Source organism: Dreissena polymorpha, chromosome 1 (genome assembly GCF_020536995.1).
Source record: "Dreissena polymorpha isolate Duluth1 chromosome 1, UMN_Dpol_1.0, whole genome shotgun sequence".
NCBI lineage: Eukaryota > Metazoa > Mollusca > Bivalvia > Myida > Dreissenidae > Dreissena > Dreissena polymorpha.
The window spans coordinates 114,814,690-114,838,680 of NC_068355.1; the positions used below are offsets into that span (position 1 = coordinate 114,814,690).

General features: G+C 34.9%; 1 protein-coding gene across 14 annotated transcripts in view; it reads right to left on the reverse strand.

Moving 5' to 3' along the window:
* The window catches only part of LOC127845704 (1-phosphatidylinositol 4,5-bisphosphate phosphodiesterase eta-2-like), a 146,212-nt gene that overhangs the window by 48,977 nt on the left and 73,244 nt on the right, over positions 1-23,991 (reverse strand). The window contains exons 1-2 of one of the 14 annotated variants that reach the window (XM_052376805.1): positions 19,235-20,280; positions 14,233-14,340 (exon numbers count right to left, since the gene is read on the reverse strand). The exons of 8 other annotated variants lie outside the window; for them this stretch is intronic. In XM_052376805.1, the coding sequence (XP_052232765.1) occupies positions 14,233-14,340; positions 19,235-19,373 (247 nt within the window). In that variant the 5' untranslated portion in view covers positions 19,374-20,280. Of the gene's footprint in view, positions 1-366; positions 546-3,223; positions 3,356-8,665; positions 9,794-14,232; positions 14,341-19,234; positions 20,281-20,368; positions 20,712-23,991 lie in introns of those variants that run through there. 5 more of the 14 variants (XM_052376889.1, XM_052376811.1, XM_052376799.1 and 2 more) reach the window with 5 other exon arrangements.

The window sequence follows — 23,991 nt, forward strand, 5'->3', positions numbered from 1 at the left end:
TATCCAACAAGAATCCCATGATGGCCCTGGAGGCTCATCTAAATTTAAGACACCATAAAGATACAAAATAATATAGCCTTTTAGCATATGTTTGAAGTTTAGCACTGACAACTTATTTTAATGGACCAATCACACAATTATTTCATTAAATTTAGTCAGAACACATCCTATAACAATTTTTTTACAGAGAAAGAAATGCAAGTTTAAGTTATCCCATTATAACAACTATATTAGCTAACAATAAAACACTCCCAAGAAATTCTGGTTCATACAGTTAAGAACACATATTTAATTGATCCATTAATTATGCAACACATTAAAACTTATTTATGACTTCACATGGAACAAAAGGAAAAATAAACCTACCTTCCTTCTCAAATTGTGAAAACTTAATATCACAGGCCTCTGACACGTGATCCGAAATATTTTTCCAGGACAAGTGCTTCAAACAGGAAGTGGAGAGTGTATAATCATGTCTTTTATTTGATTGTTTCATGTTTGTCAGATTTAATTATTTTAAGTAGCAATAATTTCTCTTTTTGATATTTAAAACACTAGGTATTTAGCAATGGTAAACATAACACATAGATTTGGTTATTTTAACATCACAATTACGAAGATTTTCGGTTAAAAATTAAACTAAAGCAGGTCTGTTAAGACATGGTATGAACAATATCATTACTGTTTACACATGCAGATGTATTTTTAGGTAATGAATAGACTGGATAAAGTTACAGGTATTTCTTACATTAATTTAATACTTATCTGCATAGAGTTAGGCCACACAAATGATTAAATGTTCATCTTTTTCATAACCTTAAAATGATAAATAACATAAAACTGTTTTTATTCTATTATTGAGCCTTCAGCATCAGCGCTTCCACTAGCTTTGAAAATTTGGAAGTCCTGGCCCGGGCATACTTTGTCCAGGGTTTTCCATGGAAATCCATGGAAAATATGAGGCTGGAGTATTCTGACTAAGTTTCCAGCCTTTTCCAGCGTCAATATTATAAACATTATAATAGGGCCATGATGGCCCTAGTTCGCTCACCTGGGAGGCCTGGGTTCATTAAATCTTTACCAAATGTCAAACTTGACCTAGATATTGTCCAGACAAACATCCTGGTCAAGTTTCATCATTATTTCATCTGCGAGTCATGATCAATGTACCTATGCAGTTTCATGATCCTAGGCGTAAGCATTCTTAAGTTATCATCCGGAAGAAAACCATTTTACTAAGTTGAGTCTGACTGTGACCTTGACAGCCATTGTGTGAATACGTTTTTTGGCACTGTGCCCTTTCCTTTGACCTAGTGACCTAATAATCAATAAGGGTCATCTGCGAGTCATGATCAATATACCTATGAAGCTTCATGAACCTAGGCATAAGCGTTCTTGAGTAATCATCCAGAAACCATTTTACTATTTCAGGTCACCGTGACCTTGACCTTTGACCTAGTGACCTGAAAATCAATAGGGGTCATCTGCAAGTCATGATCATTGTACCTATGAAGTTTCATGATCCTAGGCATAAGCGTTCTTGAGTTATCATCCAGAAACCTTTTTTTTTTCAGGTCACCATGACCTTGACCTTTAACCTAGTGACCTGAAAATCAATAGGGGTCATCTTCGAGTCATGATCAATGTACCTATGTAGTTTCATGATCCTAGGCATTAGCGTTCTTGAGTTATCATCCAGAAACCATTTTTTTTTTCAGGTCACCATGACCTTGACCTTTAACCTAGTGACCTGAAAATCAATAGGGGTCATCTTCGAGTCATGATCAATGTACCTATGTAGTTTCATGATCCTAGGCATTAGCGTTCTTGAGTTATCATCTGGAAACCATTTTACTATTTTGGGTCACCGTGACCTTGACCTTTGACCTAGTGACCTGAAAATCAATAGGGGTCATCTACGAGTCATGATCAATGTACCTATGAAGTTTCATGATCCTAGGTCTAAGCAACTTGAGTTATCATCCGGAAACCATTTTACTATTTCCGGTCATCGTGACCTTGACCTTTGACCTAGTGACCTGAAAACCAATAGGGTTTATTTGCGAGTCATGATCAATGTTTCTATCAAGTTTCATGATCCTAGGCATAAGCCTTCTTGAGCTATCATCCGGAAACCATTTTACTGCTTTGAGTCACCGTGATCTTGACCTTTGACCTCATGACCTGAAAATCAATAGGGGTCATCTGCGAGTCATGATCAATATATCTATGAAGTTTCATGATCCTAGGCATAAGCGTTCTTGAGTTATCATCCGGAAACCATTTTACTATTTCGGGTCATCGTGACCTTGACCTTTGACCTAGTGACCTGAAAATCAATAGGGGTCATACGTCTTGTCAAGATTGGGGTTGTGATTATTGAGCAATTTGCGTCACCTGTCAAGTTTTGTGTAGCTGGGCTATTATCAAAACATGTGAACCGGCAAACGACTTCACACCTCCATTGTTTGTTTTACGCCGGTAATGTCAGAAATGGTGTTGAGAAGTTTGAGTGGTTAAAGTCTCCTGTCAATTAAAGACGCTCGAAAAGAACGCGTGAGATGGGAAATGTAAATAAAATGCGCAGTTGTGAATAAGTCATGTGTGAATAACCCCGTGCCAATACCAATAAAAAATTTCAGTGTCTTAGTTATACCAAGCACACTAATCGGTCCGCAATGTGTACTCCTCCACGATATAATCGTGGACAGTTACTTGGGAGACTTATGATGAAAACCTCGATGGTTTCCTCATGGAAATTGTGCATTTCATGCATAATTCATTTAAATCAAACATTTACGCGTAATATTATAATTAAAAAAACAAACCCAAACAAGTTGCATCTTTATCGTTATCGTCTTTAAGATAATTAATTATTGAAAAATAAAATAACACGTGAGATCGGCAATATAAATAAAATGATTTTCAGTGAGCCTACGGTACGGAAATTTTACCTTAATTTTTTTTTTTGCTTCAAAAACTTTTTTTCCCGATTTTGTTGCTTCAAAAAGTAGATGCGAGTTATACACAGCATTTTACTGTAACTTACAAAATCTAACATTTATCTTACAAAACTCACATAACTTACAAAATCAGATGTGTATCTAATAAACCCACATAACTTACAAAATACAACAATTATCTTAAGAAATCCAATATTTATCTTACAACATCCAACATTTATCTAACAAAACCCCAAATTTATTTTACAAAAGAAACTCACTGTCTACTCCATTGAGACCCACAAAAGCAAACAATTTTCCACACAGCTCATGTTTTATCCCTGTTTTATCACAATATACATGCATTTGAATAGCAGTTCTATATATATATATATAATGCAGCTGTAGAACAAAAACTTCAAAACATCTATCAACAAAAGGACATTTTACAGTCTGCCATTTAAACCATGTTTAGGATACAATTGAAAATGCTTTACTTGCATGAGCATTGTTTTTTATTTGTATATGCAGTTCACCAATTACAACTAGATTCTATAAAGAAACTCTATATTCAACTTACAATTAAAATGATCCCATTAATATTAATTATTGCTCTTGAGTTACAACAATGGTTCATCTTAAGATTGAAGCCTATCCACTTTAGACATGCTCATATCAAGAGCCATTATAGGCCAATGGAGACACAAGTTCGACACAAAAAAGCAACAAGTACAATTCACTTTTTGAATAACAAACATTTTTAGACTCATGGGAAATCCATAACCAGTGGACAAATTTGGTATTTTTCAAATATTGAAATAGCTGGGTCAAACCAACCATGCAATCAGCAAATAAACTTATGAAAAGGCGTCCACAGAAAACATCAAAGCTGCAATAAAGCAAACAAATATGAGTACATGTACATGTGTTACTCTAAATATAATGATTATGTACTCATCACATAATATGACATAATTCAAATGCCACGCCTTTAATGTCAATTAAATTTTCTACATATTATGTATTGCACAAATTGAATATGTAGACGCCTTTAAATGCACTTTTTGCCAGTCAAATAACAATAACTAACAAAACAACACTATATATTTAATCAATTAAAGATGGTGTGAGGTAGTATTAAAAGTGTAGAGAGTGATCAACAGCGTTTATTTCAGTCTCTTTTTACAGGGCAATATTTTTTCAACAGTTACCAAAAAAAAAACAAAAAAAAAACTATTTGTTGTAGCAAATGTTGTAAATGTCTACTAGTGTTCCAAGAGCATGCAATTAGACTGATTGTATAGCAGAATTCGTAATAATCAAGCAACTGTTGGCTTGTTTATTAACCTCTGAGGAATTCAATGAATAATAAACTATGGTTATTCAACTTCTGATTCCATAGTGACTGTTTACCTTCACTATGGAAGTTACATTTTTTTACATCCAGCTTCGCATTATTCTGATACTTTTGAAATAAGCCATTGAAAAAGAGATTCGATTTCTGGAATACAGACAAAACCCCTCCCGGATAAAAACCCTCCCGTCATTTTCATAGCGGGGGGACAAAAACCCTCCCATGAAAAAACGGGGTCGGACGAAAAACCTCCCATGAAAAAACGAGGGCGGACAAAAACCCTCCCGCGAAAGCACGGGGGCGGACAAAAGCCCTCCCGTGAAAGCAAGTAAACACTGACAAAGGTAATTGTTTCACACAGATAATCCGAAAAGAAAAAAATGTGTATCGATTAACTGTAAATGAGGCCATTTTTTATAGACAAGTGAATTTAAATTTAGATTGAATGCAATACGATACAGCATTCTATACATCGATTGTAACGTCACTACGTAAGACCGGTGTGTACACAATGACGATATATACAGAGCAACGCTTAATCGCATCATACGTGCATTCATGCAAAAACGTGCTTCTCGTGAACTTTCTGAAAACCTTGCGAAAATGAAAGTGAAATTCCGTTAACAACTTACATTGCGTTTGCATGTAACTAACTTTTGAATTACTTATTTAAATTATCTTTGACTGTAACGTCATTTTTGCAGACAATATTTAAATGCATATAGTCAATTCTGTCAATGATTCAAAAGATCGATAGCACATACAGCATTACCGATAGTCGCTAACGGTTATTGAGGCCCACTAATCAGCTAATCATAACAATGAACTAGTTAATGGCAGACAATAATATATATCAAAATAACAAACTGTGAATCTGCACCTGCGGACAAAGCCCTCCCGTGAAAGCAATTAAACACCAACAAATGTAATTGCTTCACACAGTGTTGCATTCATTAATCTGCAAAACTTACTCAAAGTAGCAAACTTTGAATCTGCAACTTCTTTTAGTTTTTAATTAGTTTATTCACAGAATCAATTAAAAGCAATTAAACACCGACAAATGTATTTGCAATTACAAAAAATAAATATCTCAGATAACCGACAACAAAAGACAAATGTCGGAAATGACATTCTGAAACGACCGACTTCGGATAAAATTTTTAGAAATAATCGCTGGTACTTGAATTCGTTGCTCATATTTCACGGGAGGGTTATTGTCCGGTCCCGTTTTTTCATGGGAGGGTTTTCGTCTGAACCCGTTTTTTCAAGGGAGTGGTTTCGTCCGACCCTGTTTTTTCTTGGGAGGGATTTGTCTGGCCCCTATAAAACTGACGGGAGGGTTTTCATCCGGGAGGGTTTTTGTCCGGCATTCTCGATTTCTACAGATGATCTAGACTTTTAGAGCAAGAAACTTTCAAAAATGATGCTTTATTTTGAAAATTGTCACATGATCATTTATTCAGCTCCAATAATAAAACCAATAAAACACTATTTTTTATAAATTATAGAGGGCATGACAATGAATGAATATACCCAATGTGATCAACAGTTTTTACTTCAGTGGCCAAACGTCATACCCTATTGACTGATGTTTTGTACAGGGCAATAAATATCTACTAATGTTCCAAGAACATGCAATTTGGCTGATTGGCAACCAGCAATTGTAATAATCAAGCAAGTGTTGGCAGGTTTATTTACCTCATGAATACAATGAATAATCGATTATTCAACCAGTCTCATTCCATTACGACAGTTTAACTTCACCATGGATGTTATATTTTTGTACAGTCAGCTTTGTTATGTTCAGCAACTTTGGAAATGTGCCCATTGGACAACATATTCAATTTTAAGAGGTGATCAAGACCACTGTTTGGATCCAGAAACTTTTACCCTTTCCCACTCAGAAGCAAAGTGAAAATGGCTGTTTTCAAACAGCATAAAACCATACCAGCCTGCGAGTAACGCAAGTAACTCTCAGACTGTGCGGGTTTTATGCTGTTTGCTGCTCATCAGTAACTTAGGGTTGGAAATGAAGCCTTAAAACTTGAGTCTAGTAAGAGAGGTGTTTGATTAAATTAATTTTTCAAAGGAACTACAGATGCCAAAATAGATATCATAGTGGAAAAGGGTTAACAAAGAATTCCTTATATTAAAATTATCACATAATCTTGTATTAATATTCCGTACAAAAATGTATAACATGACTTGCACAATATAAGAGAACAACATATGAGCAGCCTTAACCCTTTGCATGCTGGGAAATTTGTCATCTGCTTAAATGTCATCTGCTGAATTTCTAAAATTAGCATTTTCTTCGATTTTTTTCAAAGAATACTGTCAGAATAGCAAACAGTTTGGATCCTGATGAGACGCCACGTTCTGTGGCGTCTCATCTGGATCCAAACTGTTTGCAAAGGCCTTTAAAATTCGGTTCCCGCACTGAAAGGGTTAAGAAAAGTGTTTCTTGGTTGAAATAAAGCTAAATGTATTAAATGATTCATGATTATACAGTCACAGTTGTGTGACCATAACATTAACTGCATATTAATAGATACCAATTTCTCGTGTGTTGTTAGATATATATACTGTGAATCACTGAAACCAGGATTTTGTGGGATGCTCAAAACCCGTTAAACTTAGCGATCCGATATATGAAAGAATAAATTATAACAATTTACTAATACCATTCTTGTAACAGGAAAAATATTTTAAACCTAAGAGATTATTTACAGAATCACAAAATGTCCATCTATAAGTACTATTTGATAAGGGCAGGCTTTTTCCGCTCCATTTTGGGAAAACACCACACTGGAATTTTGGGAATTTTGCGTCGTGAAAACCCCCATTTTGGGAAAAAAAATAATCGCAAAATTGGCTCAATTGGGAAAAATAATCGCATGTAAATAGTGTTTCTTATATTTCAAAGAAGCCGTTAACTGGTAAATAACGACTATTTGGATAACTTATTATTAAAATTTTACAAATTATTATGAACATGTGTGATAAGTGCAGGTTTTTTAATCTGAATTTGGGGAAAAGGCTTGGCCTTTTTTTAGGTGAAAAAAATCATGCAAAGCGCCAGGTTTGAGGAAAATAAGGAAAGTCTTAAATAATCATTAACATATTTTACAGTTTTTAAAACAAATTCAAGGCAACAGATAATTTAATTATGCAATACTTTCTATTTTCAACACCGGATCAGGTCAACTTATATATTTTAAGGGTAAAAAAAAAAAAAAAAAAAATTTTTTCTTTTTTTTTAAGAATTGGGAATATTTTTTTTCAATTGGGAAAAAAACAACCAGATTTGCATTGGGAATGGGGCCGAATTTCGGACCCGTGGCATAGGGCGGAAAAAGCCTGAAGGGGTTCTGTGTCTTACAAAAAGCATATTGTGCATTGTTTTTGGTATTTTTTTCTAACAAGTAATAATCATAAAAATATTATATTGTATAATTAATTACAATCAACATTATGTTTTTTTCTCAACTGTCAAACCATGATAATTACGTTGAATGTGCTAAATATGTCCTCCACAAGCTTTTAAAATTTCTTGACAAGATACTTTGAATCTTAATGTAAAGCCAATAGTCTAAATGTATGATGCTTGTCTAACTTAATGTTGCAGGTTCAAATCCTAACATTCAAACTAAAAAAACACAAAGAAATACAAAAAATCGTTTCAATTTGTTTTATTTTTCATTGACATTATCATGGTGCGAGTTGTTTATTGTGTTATATCTTTAAAATGACCCAGCATTTGTAGAAATATTACAAAATATGTACATTTCCAGAAAGAAAATTAATTTCTGCGTTGAAGAAGACCCGAGTGAATGGAAATTGCTGCTCAATGTGCAAACAGCACAAAACCAGAACAGCCTGCGAGTAATTCGCAGTCTGTTCAGGTTTTATGCTGTTTGCTGGTCATTAGTACCTAAGAGTTGAGATTGAAGCCTTTAAAACTTGAATCTAGTGAGGAGGGTCTTCCATTAAATTTAACTTTCTCATGGACTACAAAGCACAAAAAATTACGTCTCTAAGTTGTGAAGGGTTAAAATAAAACACGAAAGCTCATCATAAGCACGTCTTCAAGTGAGCTAACAACAGATTGAATCACTCTGAAAGCATAAGCATACTGTGACAGTTGAGAAAGACCTTTTCCAGTAGCAAAAATACTGACTGAAAAATGTATTGGATACTTACTTAATGTTCTGAGAAGTCAGTAGATGACTTATCTTGCATATATAAGTTGTACAGTTGCAGTAACATTATTTATTGGATACTTACATTCTTCTGGGAAGTCAGTAGATAACTTATCTTGCATATATAAGTTGTACAGTTGCAGTAACATTATTTATTGGATACTTACATTCTTCTGGGAAGTCAGTAGATGACTTATCTTGCCTAAGTTGTACAGTTGCAGTAACATTATTGTTTTTGTTTACTGAGCCAAAACTACCATTTAGCATTCTTGGCTGAGCACTTAAATGTTGCAGTGGTTGCCAATGAAAAGTAATATTTCCTGTTTGAACAGTATGTGACATGTTCACAAAATTTACCAATTCATTTTTCTCACTTTGTCCACCATCTGCAATCCATGTCATTGCAAATTTATTTTCTGCTCTATTAACTGATTTAACCAAGTGAGGAGAATGTCCATCTGATTGACCATCATTTCTAAACTGGCCATTGATTTCAGCTGCATGGCGACCTCCATCAATAAAAACTTGTTTACCCAAGATTGTTTTCTTGACTATAAAGCCTGGTTTAGATGGTGACTGTGACATCTTAACACGAACAAAATGATGCAAAGCTGGATGAGAGGTAACCGGTTGCTGTTGCCGTGAATAATATGGCACTGGTTCAAAGGGTAGCATTTTGCCATTTGTATCCACTGGCCTCCAATAATGATTCTGTTGTGGAACTATCACTGAATGTGGTCTAAGCTGTGACTGATGCACATAGGGAGAGGAACTATCTTCTTGTGGAACAATCACAGAACGTGGTCTGGACTGCAACTGATGCACATAGGCAGGAGAACTCACTTCTTGTGAAACTGTCACTGAATGTGGTCTGGAACGCAACTGACGCACATAGGCAGGAGAACGCACTTCACGCACAAATAGCTCCCCACCTGGCAAAGACTGACTGGTGGGAACAAAGGAACGACCCCCATAATGCAGCTCTCGAGGCATACTCTCATGTTCCATTTTCTCATTTCTGCTTTCTGATACCCAGTCACTGTATCTTATCCTTTTGTGCATACTAGTATCCATTATGCTCCGAATGTATTGTAAATAATGATAAATATTGTATGCCTCTTTATATATTCAGCACCATGTACTTTACAAATTGTCAAGTATTTAAATATTTATCACCAATTCACGACTAATAATAATAAAATATATCAATTATATCACTTTAACCCTAAAAAGTAGTAATTATCAATGATATCAAAAGTAGTCAAACAGAATTTCACAGATATATTTACCACATCTGGGCAGTTTACCCCACATACATCGAGTGATTATCTATATAAATGACAGTGTAACAGATTTTAGTGTTCCTTCACAAAAACGTTTCCATATCATTCTCCAAGCGTGACCAAATCATGTCCAGATAGTTTAATAACAAGAATAACACAACTAAGTACAGCTTAAATTGTGTGTAAACCAAATAATTTAAGCCACCAAACAGATCTCACTAAATAATATTGATATGCTGGCACATACTTATATACTGGACCACTGAACTGTGACTTGACTTGAAATGCAATTTTCTATTTGAATGGTTGGTATTTGTGTAGTGGGTGTGGGAGTGCGGGCTCATCATTCAATCAAAGCCGTGGAGGTTTAATTGTATTTATTGACGCTGACCAATATAGCCATGACGGAAAAGACCTACACAAAACAATGACAATAATTTACAAACAGAACAAAACAAACGATACTACGAAATATGAATTAAATGAACTTCACATTTATTAAACTAATTCACACACATTCCATAATGCAATAATACACAATGTTCAATAAATGAAACTGTTTAACTCACCAGGTTGGAATAAAACAATGACTATGGACTTGCGTCCACTAGACGGTCTTGGCAAATGCAAGTGTGGTCAGTAATTTCATAATGAAATCAACAGGTACGTTTGAATGACCAATGAAAATCTTGCATCGGATCAATTCTAAATAACGATTGGACATGACCACAATTGCACGAGCTTTCATGGATGAACGAACACTGGCGAGAGGACAAAATTCCCACAAAGAAGTAAATGTATGTTATGTAAAAAGGGAGATAAGAAATTGACCTTACTACACTTGCATTTGCATTTCTGAATGTGGGTGTAACAAATTGATTTTTATGTGAAGTTCTCTTTTAAAACATTATGTATTCACATCGATATGGTGTTGTTTTTTAATGGTATCAAAGTTATATGAGCCTGACTCTGGGAAAATTGGATTTAATGCATGCACATAAAGTCTTGTCCCAGATTAGCCCTGTGCAGTTTGCACAGGTTAATCAGGGACAAAATTTTCTTCCAAAGCTGGACTTTTGCTAACAAGAGACAATACTTCAAACAAAAAGTACAATAAAAGTGGAAAGTGTCATCATTGATTAACGTGTGCTGACTGCACAGGCTAATATTGGGACATCACATTACGCACATGCATTAAGCCTTGTCTTCATAGAGTGAGTCTGATTTAATTTTCTTTTTTATGAGATCAGACATTAATTATAAGATAGTAACAACTATTTGCACTTTATGACAGCTTCATGTAAGCAGTCAGGTTTATCGTACATAATGGTACAGATTTATTTAACAGTTGACTAGTCATGGGACATACAAATCCGGTTACTTGTTTATATGATTAAATAAAATTATAACAAGATGTGTTTGTGAAACACAATGTCCCCCTATATGACTTTTGACCTTGTAGAATGTGCAGCTCCATGAGATACACATGCATTTCAAATATAAAATTGCTAGCTTCAATATTGCAGAAGTGACATTACATGAGCAATTATGACCCATATATTTGACCTTGAAGGATGACCTTGACCTTGACCTTTCATCATTCAAAATGTGCAGCTCCATGAGATACACATGCATGCCGAATATCAAGTTGCTATCTTCAATATTGCAAAAGTATTCAAAAATTAGCGATTTGGGCCACATATTTTTGACCTCTGACCTTGAAGGATGACCTTGACCTTTCACCACTCAAAATGCGCAGCTCCATGAGGTACACATGCATGCCAAATATCAAGTTGCTATCTTCAATATTGCAAAAGTACTCATAAAATGAGCGATTTTGGCCACATATATTTGACATCTGACCTTGAAGGATGACCTTGACCTTTCACCACTCAAATTGTGCAGCTCCATGAGATACACATTCATGCCAAATATCAAGTTGCTATCTTGAATATTGAAATACTGCAAAAGTGTACATTAAATGAGCGATTTTGACCCATATATTTGACCTTTGACCTTGAAGGATGACCTTGACCTTTCACCACTCAAAATGTGCAGCTCCATGAGATACATATGCATGCCAAATACCAAGTTCCTATCTTCAATATTGCAAAAGTTATTGCAAATGTTAAAGTTGGCGCAAACCAACCAACCAACTAACAGACCAACCAACCAACAGACCAACAGACAGGGCAAAAACAATATAGTAGTGGGGGACATAAAAATTAATAACAAGAGGGCCTGAAAGGCCCAAAGTGGCTCACCTGAGATAACAAGATATTACTGGGACAAATCTTCTGACCAAGTTTCATGAAGATCGGAAAATAAATGTGGCCTCTAGAGTGCTAACAAGGTTTTACTATAGCCATATAAGGAAAAATGCCCCGCCCCCTGGCAGCCATGTTTTTCAACCGACCAGTATCATTTATGAACTCGTCCAAGATATTATTGGGATGAATCTTCTGACAAAGTTTCATGAAGATCGGACAGTAAATGTGGCTTCTAGAGTGTTAACAAGATTTTTAATAGCCATATAAGGACAAATGCCCCGCCCTGAGGGCATGTTTTTAAAGCAACCAAAACCATTTTCACACTAATCCAAGATATCATTGGGATAAAATCTTCTGACCAAGTTTCATGATGGTCAGAAAATAAATGTGACCTCTAGAGTGTTAACAAGGTTTTACTATAGCCATATAAGGAAAAATGCCCCGCCCCCTGGCAGCCATGTTTTTCAACCAAAGGGCATCAATTTTGACCTTGTCCAGAATATTATTGGGATGAATCTTCTGACCAAGTTTCATGAAGATTGGACAATAAATGTGGCCTCTAGGATGTTAACTAGATTTTACTATAGCCATATATAGCCATACAAGGAAAAATGCCCCGCCCCTTGGCAGCCATGTTTTTCAAGCAACGTAACCATTTTCAAACTCATCCAAGATATCAATAAGACAAATCTTCTGACCATATTTCATGAAGATTGGACAATAAATGTGGCCTCGGAGAGTGTTAACAAGGTTTTACTATAGAACAAGATGTGTTTGTGAAACAATGTCCCCCTATAAGACGTTTGACCTTGAAGGATGACCTTGACCTTGACCCTTAACCACTCAAAATGTGCAGCTCCATAAGTTACACATGCATTTGAAATATAAAATTGCTAGCTTCAATATTGCAGAAGTGACATTACATGAGCAATTTTGACCCATATATTTGACCTTGAAGGATGACCTTGACCTTTCACCACTCAAAATGTGCAGCTCCATGAGATACACATGCATGCCAAATTTGAAGTTGCTATCTTCAATATAGCAAATTATTGCAAAATGTTAAAGTTGGCGCCAACAGACCAACTAACCAACAGACAGGGCAAAAACAATATGTCCGCCACTACTATAGTGGGGGACATAAAAATATAGCCATATAAGGAAAATCCCCGCCCCTTGGCAGCCATGTTTTTCAAGCAAATGTAACCATTTGCAAACTCATCCAAGATATCATTGGGAAAAATCTTCTGACCAAGTTTCATGAAGATCAGAAAATAAGTGTAGCCTCTAGAGTGTTAACAAGGTTTTAGCCATATAAGGAAAAATGCCCTGCCCCCTGGCGCCCATGTTTTTCAACCAACCGGCATCATTTTCGAACTCTTCCAAGATATTATTGAGATGAATCTTCTGACCAAATTTCATGAAGATTGGACAATAAATGTGGCCTCTAGAGTGTTAACAAGATTTTACTATAACCATATATAGCCATATAAGGAAAAATGCTCCGCCCATTGGCAGCCATGTTTTTCAAGCAAAGAATACCATTTTTGAACTCATCCAAGATATCATTGGGACAAATTTTCTCAGCAAGTATCATGAAGATCGGATAATAAATGTGGCCTCTAGAGTGTTAGCAAGGTTTTACTATAGCCATATAAGGAAAATGCCCCGCCCCCTGGCGGCCATGTTTTTTAACCAACCGGCATCATTTTCGAATTCGTCCAATAGATTATTGGGATAAATCTTCTGATCAAGTTTGATGAAGATCAGACAATAAATTTGGCCTCTAGAGTGTTAAGAAGATTTTACTATAGCCATATAAGGAAAAAAGCCCCGCCCCTTGGTAGCCATGTTTTTCAAGCAAACGTAACCATTTTTGAACTCATCTAAGATATCATTGAGACCAATCGTCTGAAGAAATTTTATGAAGATTGGACAATAAATGTGGCCTCTAGAGAGTTAACAAGGCAAATGTTGACGCCGCACAACGGACGACGGACACAGGCGATCACAAAAGCTCATCATGAGCACGTTGTGCTCAGGTGAGCTAAAAAGGGAACAATAGCACAATTTACATAAGGAAAGCAGCTGTATCTAATGAACTGCATTTATGATTCTGTCAATCAGTCAATATAATTATATTTTTACTTTTCATAATATGCATTATTTCTCTGTACTTACTGTAGCACAAGAGATGTATACAATGCAGGTTCACTGTAGGACACTGGTACACTCTTTCGTTTTTGATTATCGAGACGCCATCATTATAGAGGTGAGTCAGAACAAGGCCTTGACATTTATTTTCAAGATGACATTTACTAGTAAGTATTTCCACTGACATAGCTCTTTGTAACTACTTAGTTCTTTTAATCAAACAATTAAGTTTGTGATAAAATACCGAAAAGGTACAGCTATGTTCAATGAAGCATTTCAAATTGAAAAGAATTTAAACAATTGAACAAGCCTGGGGCCAGATTTAAAAATCATCTTGATCAAATGGTACATTAAAAAAATATTTTCATCTGTCCCATGATTGAAAGTATTTATACAACTGCATATACATTAGTGAATCGAATTAGATTCCTGAGTATGATCAGAGATAAAAACAGGCTAATTTATTAGAGAAAGTGCGCCTTTGGATAAATAAAATTACTGTTGATAATTTTTTAACAACAAATCCTTATTAGATATCAATTTGTCACATGCATTGATCCTTACAGTGATATACCAAACAGGTAAATGTTTTCCACTTAAATGTATGAAAATAATTAAACAAGGATGTATAAATGACTTAGTGGAAACAAAACAACTTAAGGAAAATTCAGAGCAATACTATATGTATATCAGATTTCTCTATAAGATTAAAGTAGGCAAGTCCTGGACCTGTCTCAAATTAGCGGACACAAACTAAAGTGTAAACATTCAATCATACTTCTACATAAGGGTTTTCTTGTCAAGAAACTTGGGTTGCATTAAATTAACTTCTAAAAAGGAACAACTTTACAGGTTTTTTAAAAGATTTAAAGTTTTACAAAAAAAAAGGTAGATAATAACAGAATAAAGGTCACGTTACCATGTTCTTTGATTGTGAGAAATTTTAATGTTCAATGGATAAAGAAAACTAACTTTTTCTATAAAATGAACTGATTTTTTTTATGGAAATAAGAATCTTTAATAAACGTTTTAATTTTATATGAAGTTTAATCGATGTAAATATTTGCATTCAACTTAACATTTAAGTTCCACACACCTAATAATAAATACTGCAAAAAAACAACACAAGAACTTGTCACAGGAGTGACAGATACACCATGAAGTAATATGTAGCAAGTTGTAACAATGAAAACTAGAGCTTTGTCACAGACGTGACGAATACCCCCACATGCCGAATTGACACATAATATTTTGCATGTTGTCTTCACAAAAAACAGCAGTCACCATGCTCAATTTTTAAAACGCACTAAGTGACCCCTTGACCTAGTTTTTGACCCAGAAAGCCCCACGTTCTAACTTGGCCTTAAGATCATCTCCATAAAACTTCTGACCAAGTTTCGTGAAGATCGGATGTAAACTACTTGAATTAGAGAGCGGACACCATGCTGAATGTTAAAAAACGCACTCAGTGACCCTGTGACCTAGTTTAAGACCCGGAATGGCCCATGTTCAAACTTGTCCTAGAGATTATTTAGATAAAACTTGTAACCAAGTTTGGTGAGGATTGGATGAAAACTACTTGAATTAGAGAGCGGACAACATGATGAGGTTTAAAACGCACTAAGATACCCCGTGACCTAGTTTTTGACCCAGCATGACCCATATTCAATCTTGACCTAGACATCATCTAGATACAACTTCTGACCAAGTTTAGTGAATATTGGATGAAAACTACTTGGATTAGAGAGCGGACAACATTGTGATGTTTAAAACGCACTAAGTGACCCCGTGACATTGTTTTTGACCCGGCATGACCCATATTCAAACTTGCCCTAAACATTATCACAACTTCTGACCAATTTTGCTGAAGATTGGATAAAAACTACTTGAATTAGAGAGCGGACAACATGGTGAGGTTTAAAAGACACTAAGTGACCCCGTGACCTAGTTTTTGACCCGGCATGGCCCATGTTCGAACTTGACCTACACATCATCTAGTTACAACTTCTGACCAAGTGTGGTGAAGTACAGGTTTAATTTACTTGAAATAGAGAGCGGACACCATGCTCAATGTGTAAAACGTACTAAGTGACCCTGTGACCTAGTTTTTGATCTAGCATGGCCCATGTTCGAACTTGGCCTTTAGATCATCTAGATAAAACTTCTGACCAAGTTTGGTGAAGATCAGATGAAAACTACTTGAATTAGAAAGCGGACACCATGCTGAATGTTAAAAAACACACTAAGTGACCCCGTGACCTAGTTTTTGACCCAGCAAGGCCCATGTTTGAACTAGGCCTTAAGGTCATCTGGATACAACTTCTGACCAAGTTTGGTGAAGATCAGATGAAAACTACTTGAATTAGAGAGCGGACAACTACTGAATGTTTAAAACGCACTAAGTGACCCCGTGACCTACTTTTTGACCCGGCGAGGCCCATGTTCGAACTTGGCCTTAAGATCATCTAGATACAACTTCTGACCAAGTTTGGTGAAGATCAGATGAAAACTACTAGAATTAGAGAGCGGACAACATGCTGAATGTTTAAAACGCACTAAGTGACCCCGTGACCTAGTTTTTGACCCGGCAAGGCCCATGTTCGAACTTTGCCTAGACATCATGTAGATACAACTTCTGACCAAGTTTGGTGAAGATCGGATGAAAACTACTAGAATTAGAGAGCGGACACTTAAAACGGACCGACAGACAGACAGACAAGATCACTCCTATATTCCCCCCTAAACTTCGTTTGTGGGGGTATAACTAAATGGACCCTGGGGTATGAACGAATTTGACAACAGTGGCATGATTTAAACTTATTTTGTAGAGAAACAAAAAATATTTGACAACAAACAAGACTATTGCCAAGCAATATATGTCCCCTACCGGCTATGATGACCATTGTCAGAAATTCCACCATTGTCAGAATGTTTTTTTATATATTTGTTGTCATAGCAACCAGAATTTTTGACGTAGGAAACTAAATGAAATGATGTGCATAATGTCCATATTGCCATCTATCCATGTTTCAAGTATCATGAAAAACTATGAAGATCTTTTAAAGTTATTGCAGGATCCAGAAAACCACCATTTTCAGCAGTATTTCTAGTCTATTTGTTGCCATAGCAACCAGAATTTTTGACGTAGGAACGAAATGAAATGACATGCATAATGTCCATATTGCCATCTATCCATGTTTCAAGTTTAATGAAAAAATATAAAGAACTTTAAAGTTATCGCAGGATCCAGAAAAGAGTGACAGACAGACAGACAGACTGACAGACAGACAGACAGACAGACAGACAGACAGACAGACAGACTGACTGACTGACTGACTGACTGACTGACTGACTGACTGACTGACTGACAAAGCGAAAATCACAAGTCCCCTCCGGTGAAACCGGTAGGGGACTTATAAAACACCTTTGGGCCATATGATTGCAGTTATTATTTAAAAGTTATATTGCCAATAATAATAATTGTAATTGCAATATTTTACCACCTGGACATTACAAGTTTTGACCTCAGGGTCATGATTTAGTGGAACAAAGATAGAGGGCTACTAGAAGATGCCAATTATATAAATTGATTGGGCCATGTACTTTCAGAAATGTAAATGTTTGCTAAGGAAATCCAAGAGACAGCTTTATCTGCTCTAAGATTATTTTGACCTTGTAGTGGTGACCTTGAGTTTGACCCACATGACTCCTGGACATCTTCTGTAATAATTGTTTTCATGAAAATTCCTGCACATAGTATGAGAGATATGAAGCTGATAAAGAACAACGAATGCAAAACTATTGAATATTAAGTTTGACATTGACCTTAAGCCAGGTATATTGACGTATGCCTTCAATATGTAGTATAAACTACTATAAATTAGTTGCAAATTGTCATGAATATTGTCAGACATTAAAATGGAGGCTCAAAATGGTGACCTTGACATTGAACTTGAATTAATGACTTTTGCAGTCTGCACAATCATGACATGAAAACATCCAAAATCCTTCAAATTGTTTTATAGAAAATCATTCATATGACATAAGAGATAGGTATAATAAATAAATATGAAGGCTAAACATTACAACAGTCCTTTAAATATGACCTCAACCTAGAGCCATTGTTTCTGACTCATGTCAATTGCAAATTGTCTCAATGACCTTAATATTTTAACCAAGTTTCCTGAAAATCCTTCACAGGGATGATAGGAGATATGAAACAAACATCAAATGTAGGCTTTGAAAACCTTTGACCTTGTATTATGACTTTGAACTTCACCCAGCATGACTAACTCTTGCTGTTTGCACTTTCTCTAACATTGACCTTAATATTGAAGCCATAATATTTTCATGAAAATCCTTGGATGGGAATACGAGATATTAATCGGATAAAAAAGTAGAAGCTCAAACTTTTGACTTTAAAGTATGATCTTAAAGCAGTGTGACTGACTCAATTCATCTACCCATCTTCTTATTAACCTTAAGATTTCTTAAAAATCTTAATTAGAGATATCAAGCAGACACAAAAATCGAGGCTAAAATTTTTTACCTTAAAACATGACGTTTACCTTGAACTGGACTGACTCACTTATGTCGTTTTCATGTCATAAATATGGGGATTTGTATGCAGGATGATTAAAATTACACATGAACAATTTATTTTATAAGAAACTATGCATGCAAGCTTGAATGCTGGAAATTTAAACTTTAATGAGAACTGACAGTTTTACATCATGTTACAAACAGACTGATAGAGGATGTAAAAAGTCCATAGTGATTCCACTATTCCCCATGAACTTTTGTATTTCCGGGCAAAGTAACCTGTTTTCGTTTTCCAGAAAATTACGTCTGAAAATTATACAACTTAATCACTTTTGATAATGATATGTCAGTAGAAATACTTAAAAAGCAATATGTTATCTTTTCCTAGCATTGCCAATATGTAGGGTCAAGCATGAAACTATTGCATCTTATTCAGAAAAGTTACTCTGATACAACAGTTTCCTGTCAACCCACAAGTCATCATTACTGTGTTTGGGACACTCATTTCCTTTGGCAGCATTTTGCCCTCCTGTGGCCCATGGTGATGTGTAACCTTCCTGTTTGGATGACACTTTTGACTTGTTTCGTTGTTTTAAGTTCGAATTCCTCCGCCCTAAACATGCCATTGTTCAAAAGCAGACTTAATGGAAAGATAATTTGCCTCAAACAAATCCAGGTTATTCCTGAACGTCAAGAAACTTTAAATATTTCAAACTTTCCACTTTTAGTATTAACACTAGTTAATAATACATGCCAGTGATGTAATATGCACAGCAAAAGATAACGGTTTACAAAAAGTTATGTCTTGGAATGGATTTTCATATCACAAAATGAGACAATTTCTCCAATGTGCTCAAATAATACAAACTAAATATTAACATTTACCACACATTATATTTGCCTCCTTCAAGGTTAAATAAAAGATAATCTGCGTCACGGTTTATAAATTCACAAAGTACAAACTGGTAAACTATTGAAGTCATTCAAGCCCAACACTTTTACCACAAAATTGTGTTTAATCATTACATTTATCAAAAAAGTTTTCGCTTAACAATTATTAACTTTGAAACCAGTAAAGTCTCACAGCCCTTTAATCCTACGTATTTATTTCTATCATTATATTTTTATTGAAGCACAGAAATTGAAGTCCTCACATCACTGAATGCCTTCCCATAGAATTATAATCTGTGGAGCAACCACTTGCTTTAAGTGTCTTCATAGCACAATCACATGATAATTCACATGCACTCTTTGCACTAACTATAAAGATGCACGTAGAAAATTACACGAAATTATAGTGTACCTTCTCTAGAGTGCAGCATACTTTGTATACCAAAAACAACATGAACAATTGCCAAAAAAATTGACCTGAATGCATAACACTGTTTCCATGTAGAAATTTGTCAGAATCTGCAGTTATTCAAGAAGATAAGACTGTGCATTTTGCTGCAATTTCATAAAATGAAACATTGAAACTATGTTTGCAAATCTATATATAAATCTTTGTTTAAACTTAAAACTCTGTCATCCATGAATTGTGAATTTAGATAAGTAAAACCAAACATTTGCAAATGTTGTAAATTAAATGTACAATTCTCCTAAAATCAACGTTAATTTAAACCTTTGCATCTATGGATCATTACCCACACTACTCAGTTTATCCACGTCTATATGTTGTGGTGTACCCACACTACTCAGTTTATCCACGTATATATGTTGTGGTGTACCCACACTACTTAGTTTATCCACGTATATATGTTGTGGTGAGTCAGTTTTAACCTAAGCTTAAGATGGGGCATATATAATTATAAATAGTTCAAACGTTTCTTATTTGTATCTGTCCCATACAATTTATATAGTTCCATACAATTTATATATTTCCAAACTTTTTGTAAACACATTCCCCTCTGTATTCCTTAAACAAACCACCATTGACTTGACATGCCAGGTTAAAATGGATAACCTATTTACTATCTATGACACACAGGTAAACACATCATTCTGTTAATCAATATTGAATATTCTACATGTTTAACTCATTATAAACCAGTGAAGATTTCAACGATGATAACATTCACATGCACTTTTAAATTACAGATAAACACACCTATACAAGTTGATCAAACTAATAGTGTATGTGCCCACCATACAAGCACTTACAAAAAAGTTAAAAAGCTCTTGCATATAATATCTTGGGGTCATAATAAGTACCATATTCCAAATATCATATAAAGATTAAAGTCGAAACATGAGCTGGTAATTCATTTGGATCTTTTGTTTACATCAACATTTTGTGCATTTATTTTATAGGTATTATTTCTCAACATTTTTCTTACTGCAAAAATGTGAATCATTATCCAAAATACACAATAATAATGTTACTATTTCACTAGTATTAATCTACCTTTTTGTACTAGGTATGTTTTTGTGTTAAAATATTTTAACGTTAACACAATGATTTTTGCACATCAATCCACCAAAATTATATCTTAAATTGGCATAGCCTAATATACTTGGTGTAAAGTTTTTCTTCTGGAGATTTTTAAATTTACTAAGGAGCTGTTATGAATCAAGATACTCAGGGGCAAATTGATCCAAACATGAATTGCCAATTATGCTAATTACTATGTATCTCTTAAGTAAGTTTTTCCTGCAAATAGTTTTTTTTTGTTTTCATTTTTCGATTGTAACTTATTTAATTCAAGGTTTTCATATAAATAAGAGGGAAATAATGCACTCATGGTCCATAGACATGATATAGTTTTTCACCTCACTTTACCAAGATTCAAACTCATCCAAGATATTTTTAAAGATAAAACATTGTGAACAAGTCTCAACACAAGTAACATTTTTTGAATGAAAATATTGGTTTTGAGGTAACCACAACAGCTCACCCACACCTGTAACATAATATCATGTACACGTGCCTGGATATAGCTTATAAACCAATGTCCAAATATTGACCACATTAGAGATGGTCCTTTCATTATTTATCAACCGATCTGTATCAATACTCTTATTTCCCTTGAGTATATTTCATAGAAACATTCAATAGGCAGAACTTAGCTAGAAATATTTAAAAGCTAACCTTATATTAATAGTCTATGGATTACATTAAATTAAATTTGCTGTAATATTCCCATTTATATATAATTTATATTGGCAATAAAAGTGCATACATCTTACCGTTACCTCAAACAAGCTTAAAAAGAAGTTCATATTTTCATTTCATAAGACAGTTGTGTGTTTCTATGTGGATTATCAATAGCGTTAACAGTAAGTGAAATAATACATTTGGGCTGTTCTCTGTGGAAGAGGGGTTTAATGCATGTCGTCCCAGATAAGCCTGTGCAGACTACAAAGGCTTATCTGGGACAACACTTTCCACTTTTATGGTATTTTTCTTTTGAAGAAAGTCTCTTCTCAGCAAAAATCCAGTTTGGGCGTACAGTTTCGTCCCTGATTAGCCTGTGTGGACTGCACAGGCTAATCTGGGACAACATTTAACACATATGCGATAAACCCTCTTTCCTCAGAGAGCAGCTCATTTAGTTGGTCTAATTATATTAATTTTGGTCTAGTCCAATAAAGTTCACTAGAGGTCAAAATAGTTAAAGTGCGACCTGGCTTAATGGCTAGACTACACCATTTAAGTCAATACACATTTTAATCTGGACTGACAACAACTTCATGGGCCAGTAAGTCTCAATAATAACAGTGCAATCCACTGCCAGTATCTCTCTCCATATATTCTAGGCATATTATAACTGTTGCATCGATTATAAGAAGACTGCGGGTATTATGTCCCTTACCTTTAGGTTTGTCTTAAGATATAGCTAAAACAGTGATATTTAAACACATCAACTACTTATATTTTTATATGACACCATTGGTGTGAAAATACTTATTACCAACAGTACATTTTCTACTTTTACATAATGATATGGAAGCGAAACTTGTTGGAAAGGGCTTTACATGTGAATAAAACTTTGTCAAAAACGTAACCCCCAACATTTGCTTTGGCCAAAATGTGAATGCTAAGTCTTAAATTCCTTGTATATAAGCAATTAGCTTATTAATGTCTTAGACAGAGTTTAAACACGATCTAAACATGATACCTGTAACAAATTAATCACATTAAGCTCTATCCAGCCCCTTATACATTGGAGATATCATGTTGTATGAAGGTATAAAACATCAAATTTCCTTCAACTTTGGGGAATGTTATCACCAATATTTAACATACTAGATTGCCTCAAGGAGAATGAATCTATTATTCATATAAACAGCAAAAACAGGTATCCTCAACATAAATTGCCTTAAGGAGTAAATAAAAAATTTCAAGACAGGAGAAATACATATCGTAAACATGGATTGCCTTAGAAGGAGTGCACATCAATTATTCAGCATAGTAGAAAATGATTTTTTTCTGTATTGATTATTGGTGACTTAATTGCCATACTCATTTTGGACTTGAAAACAACTAATCTTAAGTCACCATACCAACTATATATACAGACAGAATGCAGTACAACAAAACATTGATGTCAGGATGGAGACTTTCAGAGTATCACCAACAGATAAGGAGCATTGCCTCAATACTTAGTTCTACTTTATATATAACTTCATCATACATCGTCCTGCTTTTGGGCTCTTTGTCCCGGCATCCTGATATGAGACGATTTGTCCCGACATTTGTTAAAAAATGATGTAAGGTCTATAAGTTCCCAATAAAATTCGCTTTTCAAGCTCTTTCTGGCTAAAACTTACCATCGCTAATCCCTGTATTGCCCCCAATGAACAGCCCACTTCTAACACTCGAGTGCGATTTATCTGCAACTTTTTTATTTAATCAGCATTCACACCATCGTTTTTTTATGATAGTGGTCGCTTATTGCTATTGAAAGATGTATCGTACAGAAATAAACGCCACCTGCGTTTGTATGTCATGGCCAAATCAAGTATAACGATACTATTATCCTGTGTATTATACAACCTAAGGTTATTAAACCTGTCAAAACACTGATTTTGTACATAAAACAAATTGAATATGGACCAATACACATTGATGTTTCTAACAAATTACCTTTCGTTTTCGACTGATTTTCAGAAAATAGTTTGTACATATTGCATCAATCTAAATTTAGAGTTACCGGTAATTTACAATTGGTTGAATAAGAACAGTGCTTGATGCGCTCACATCGTGTCATACGATTTACATAATTATGTTCAAGGGGATATCCC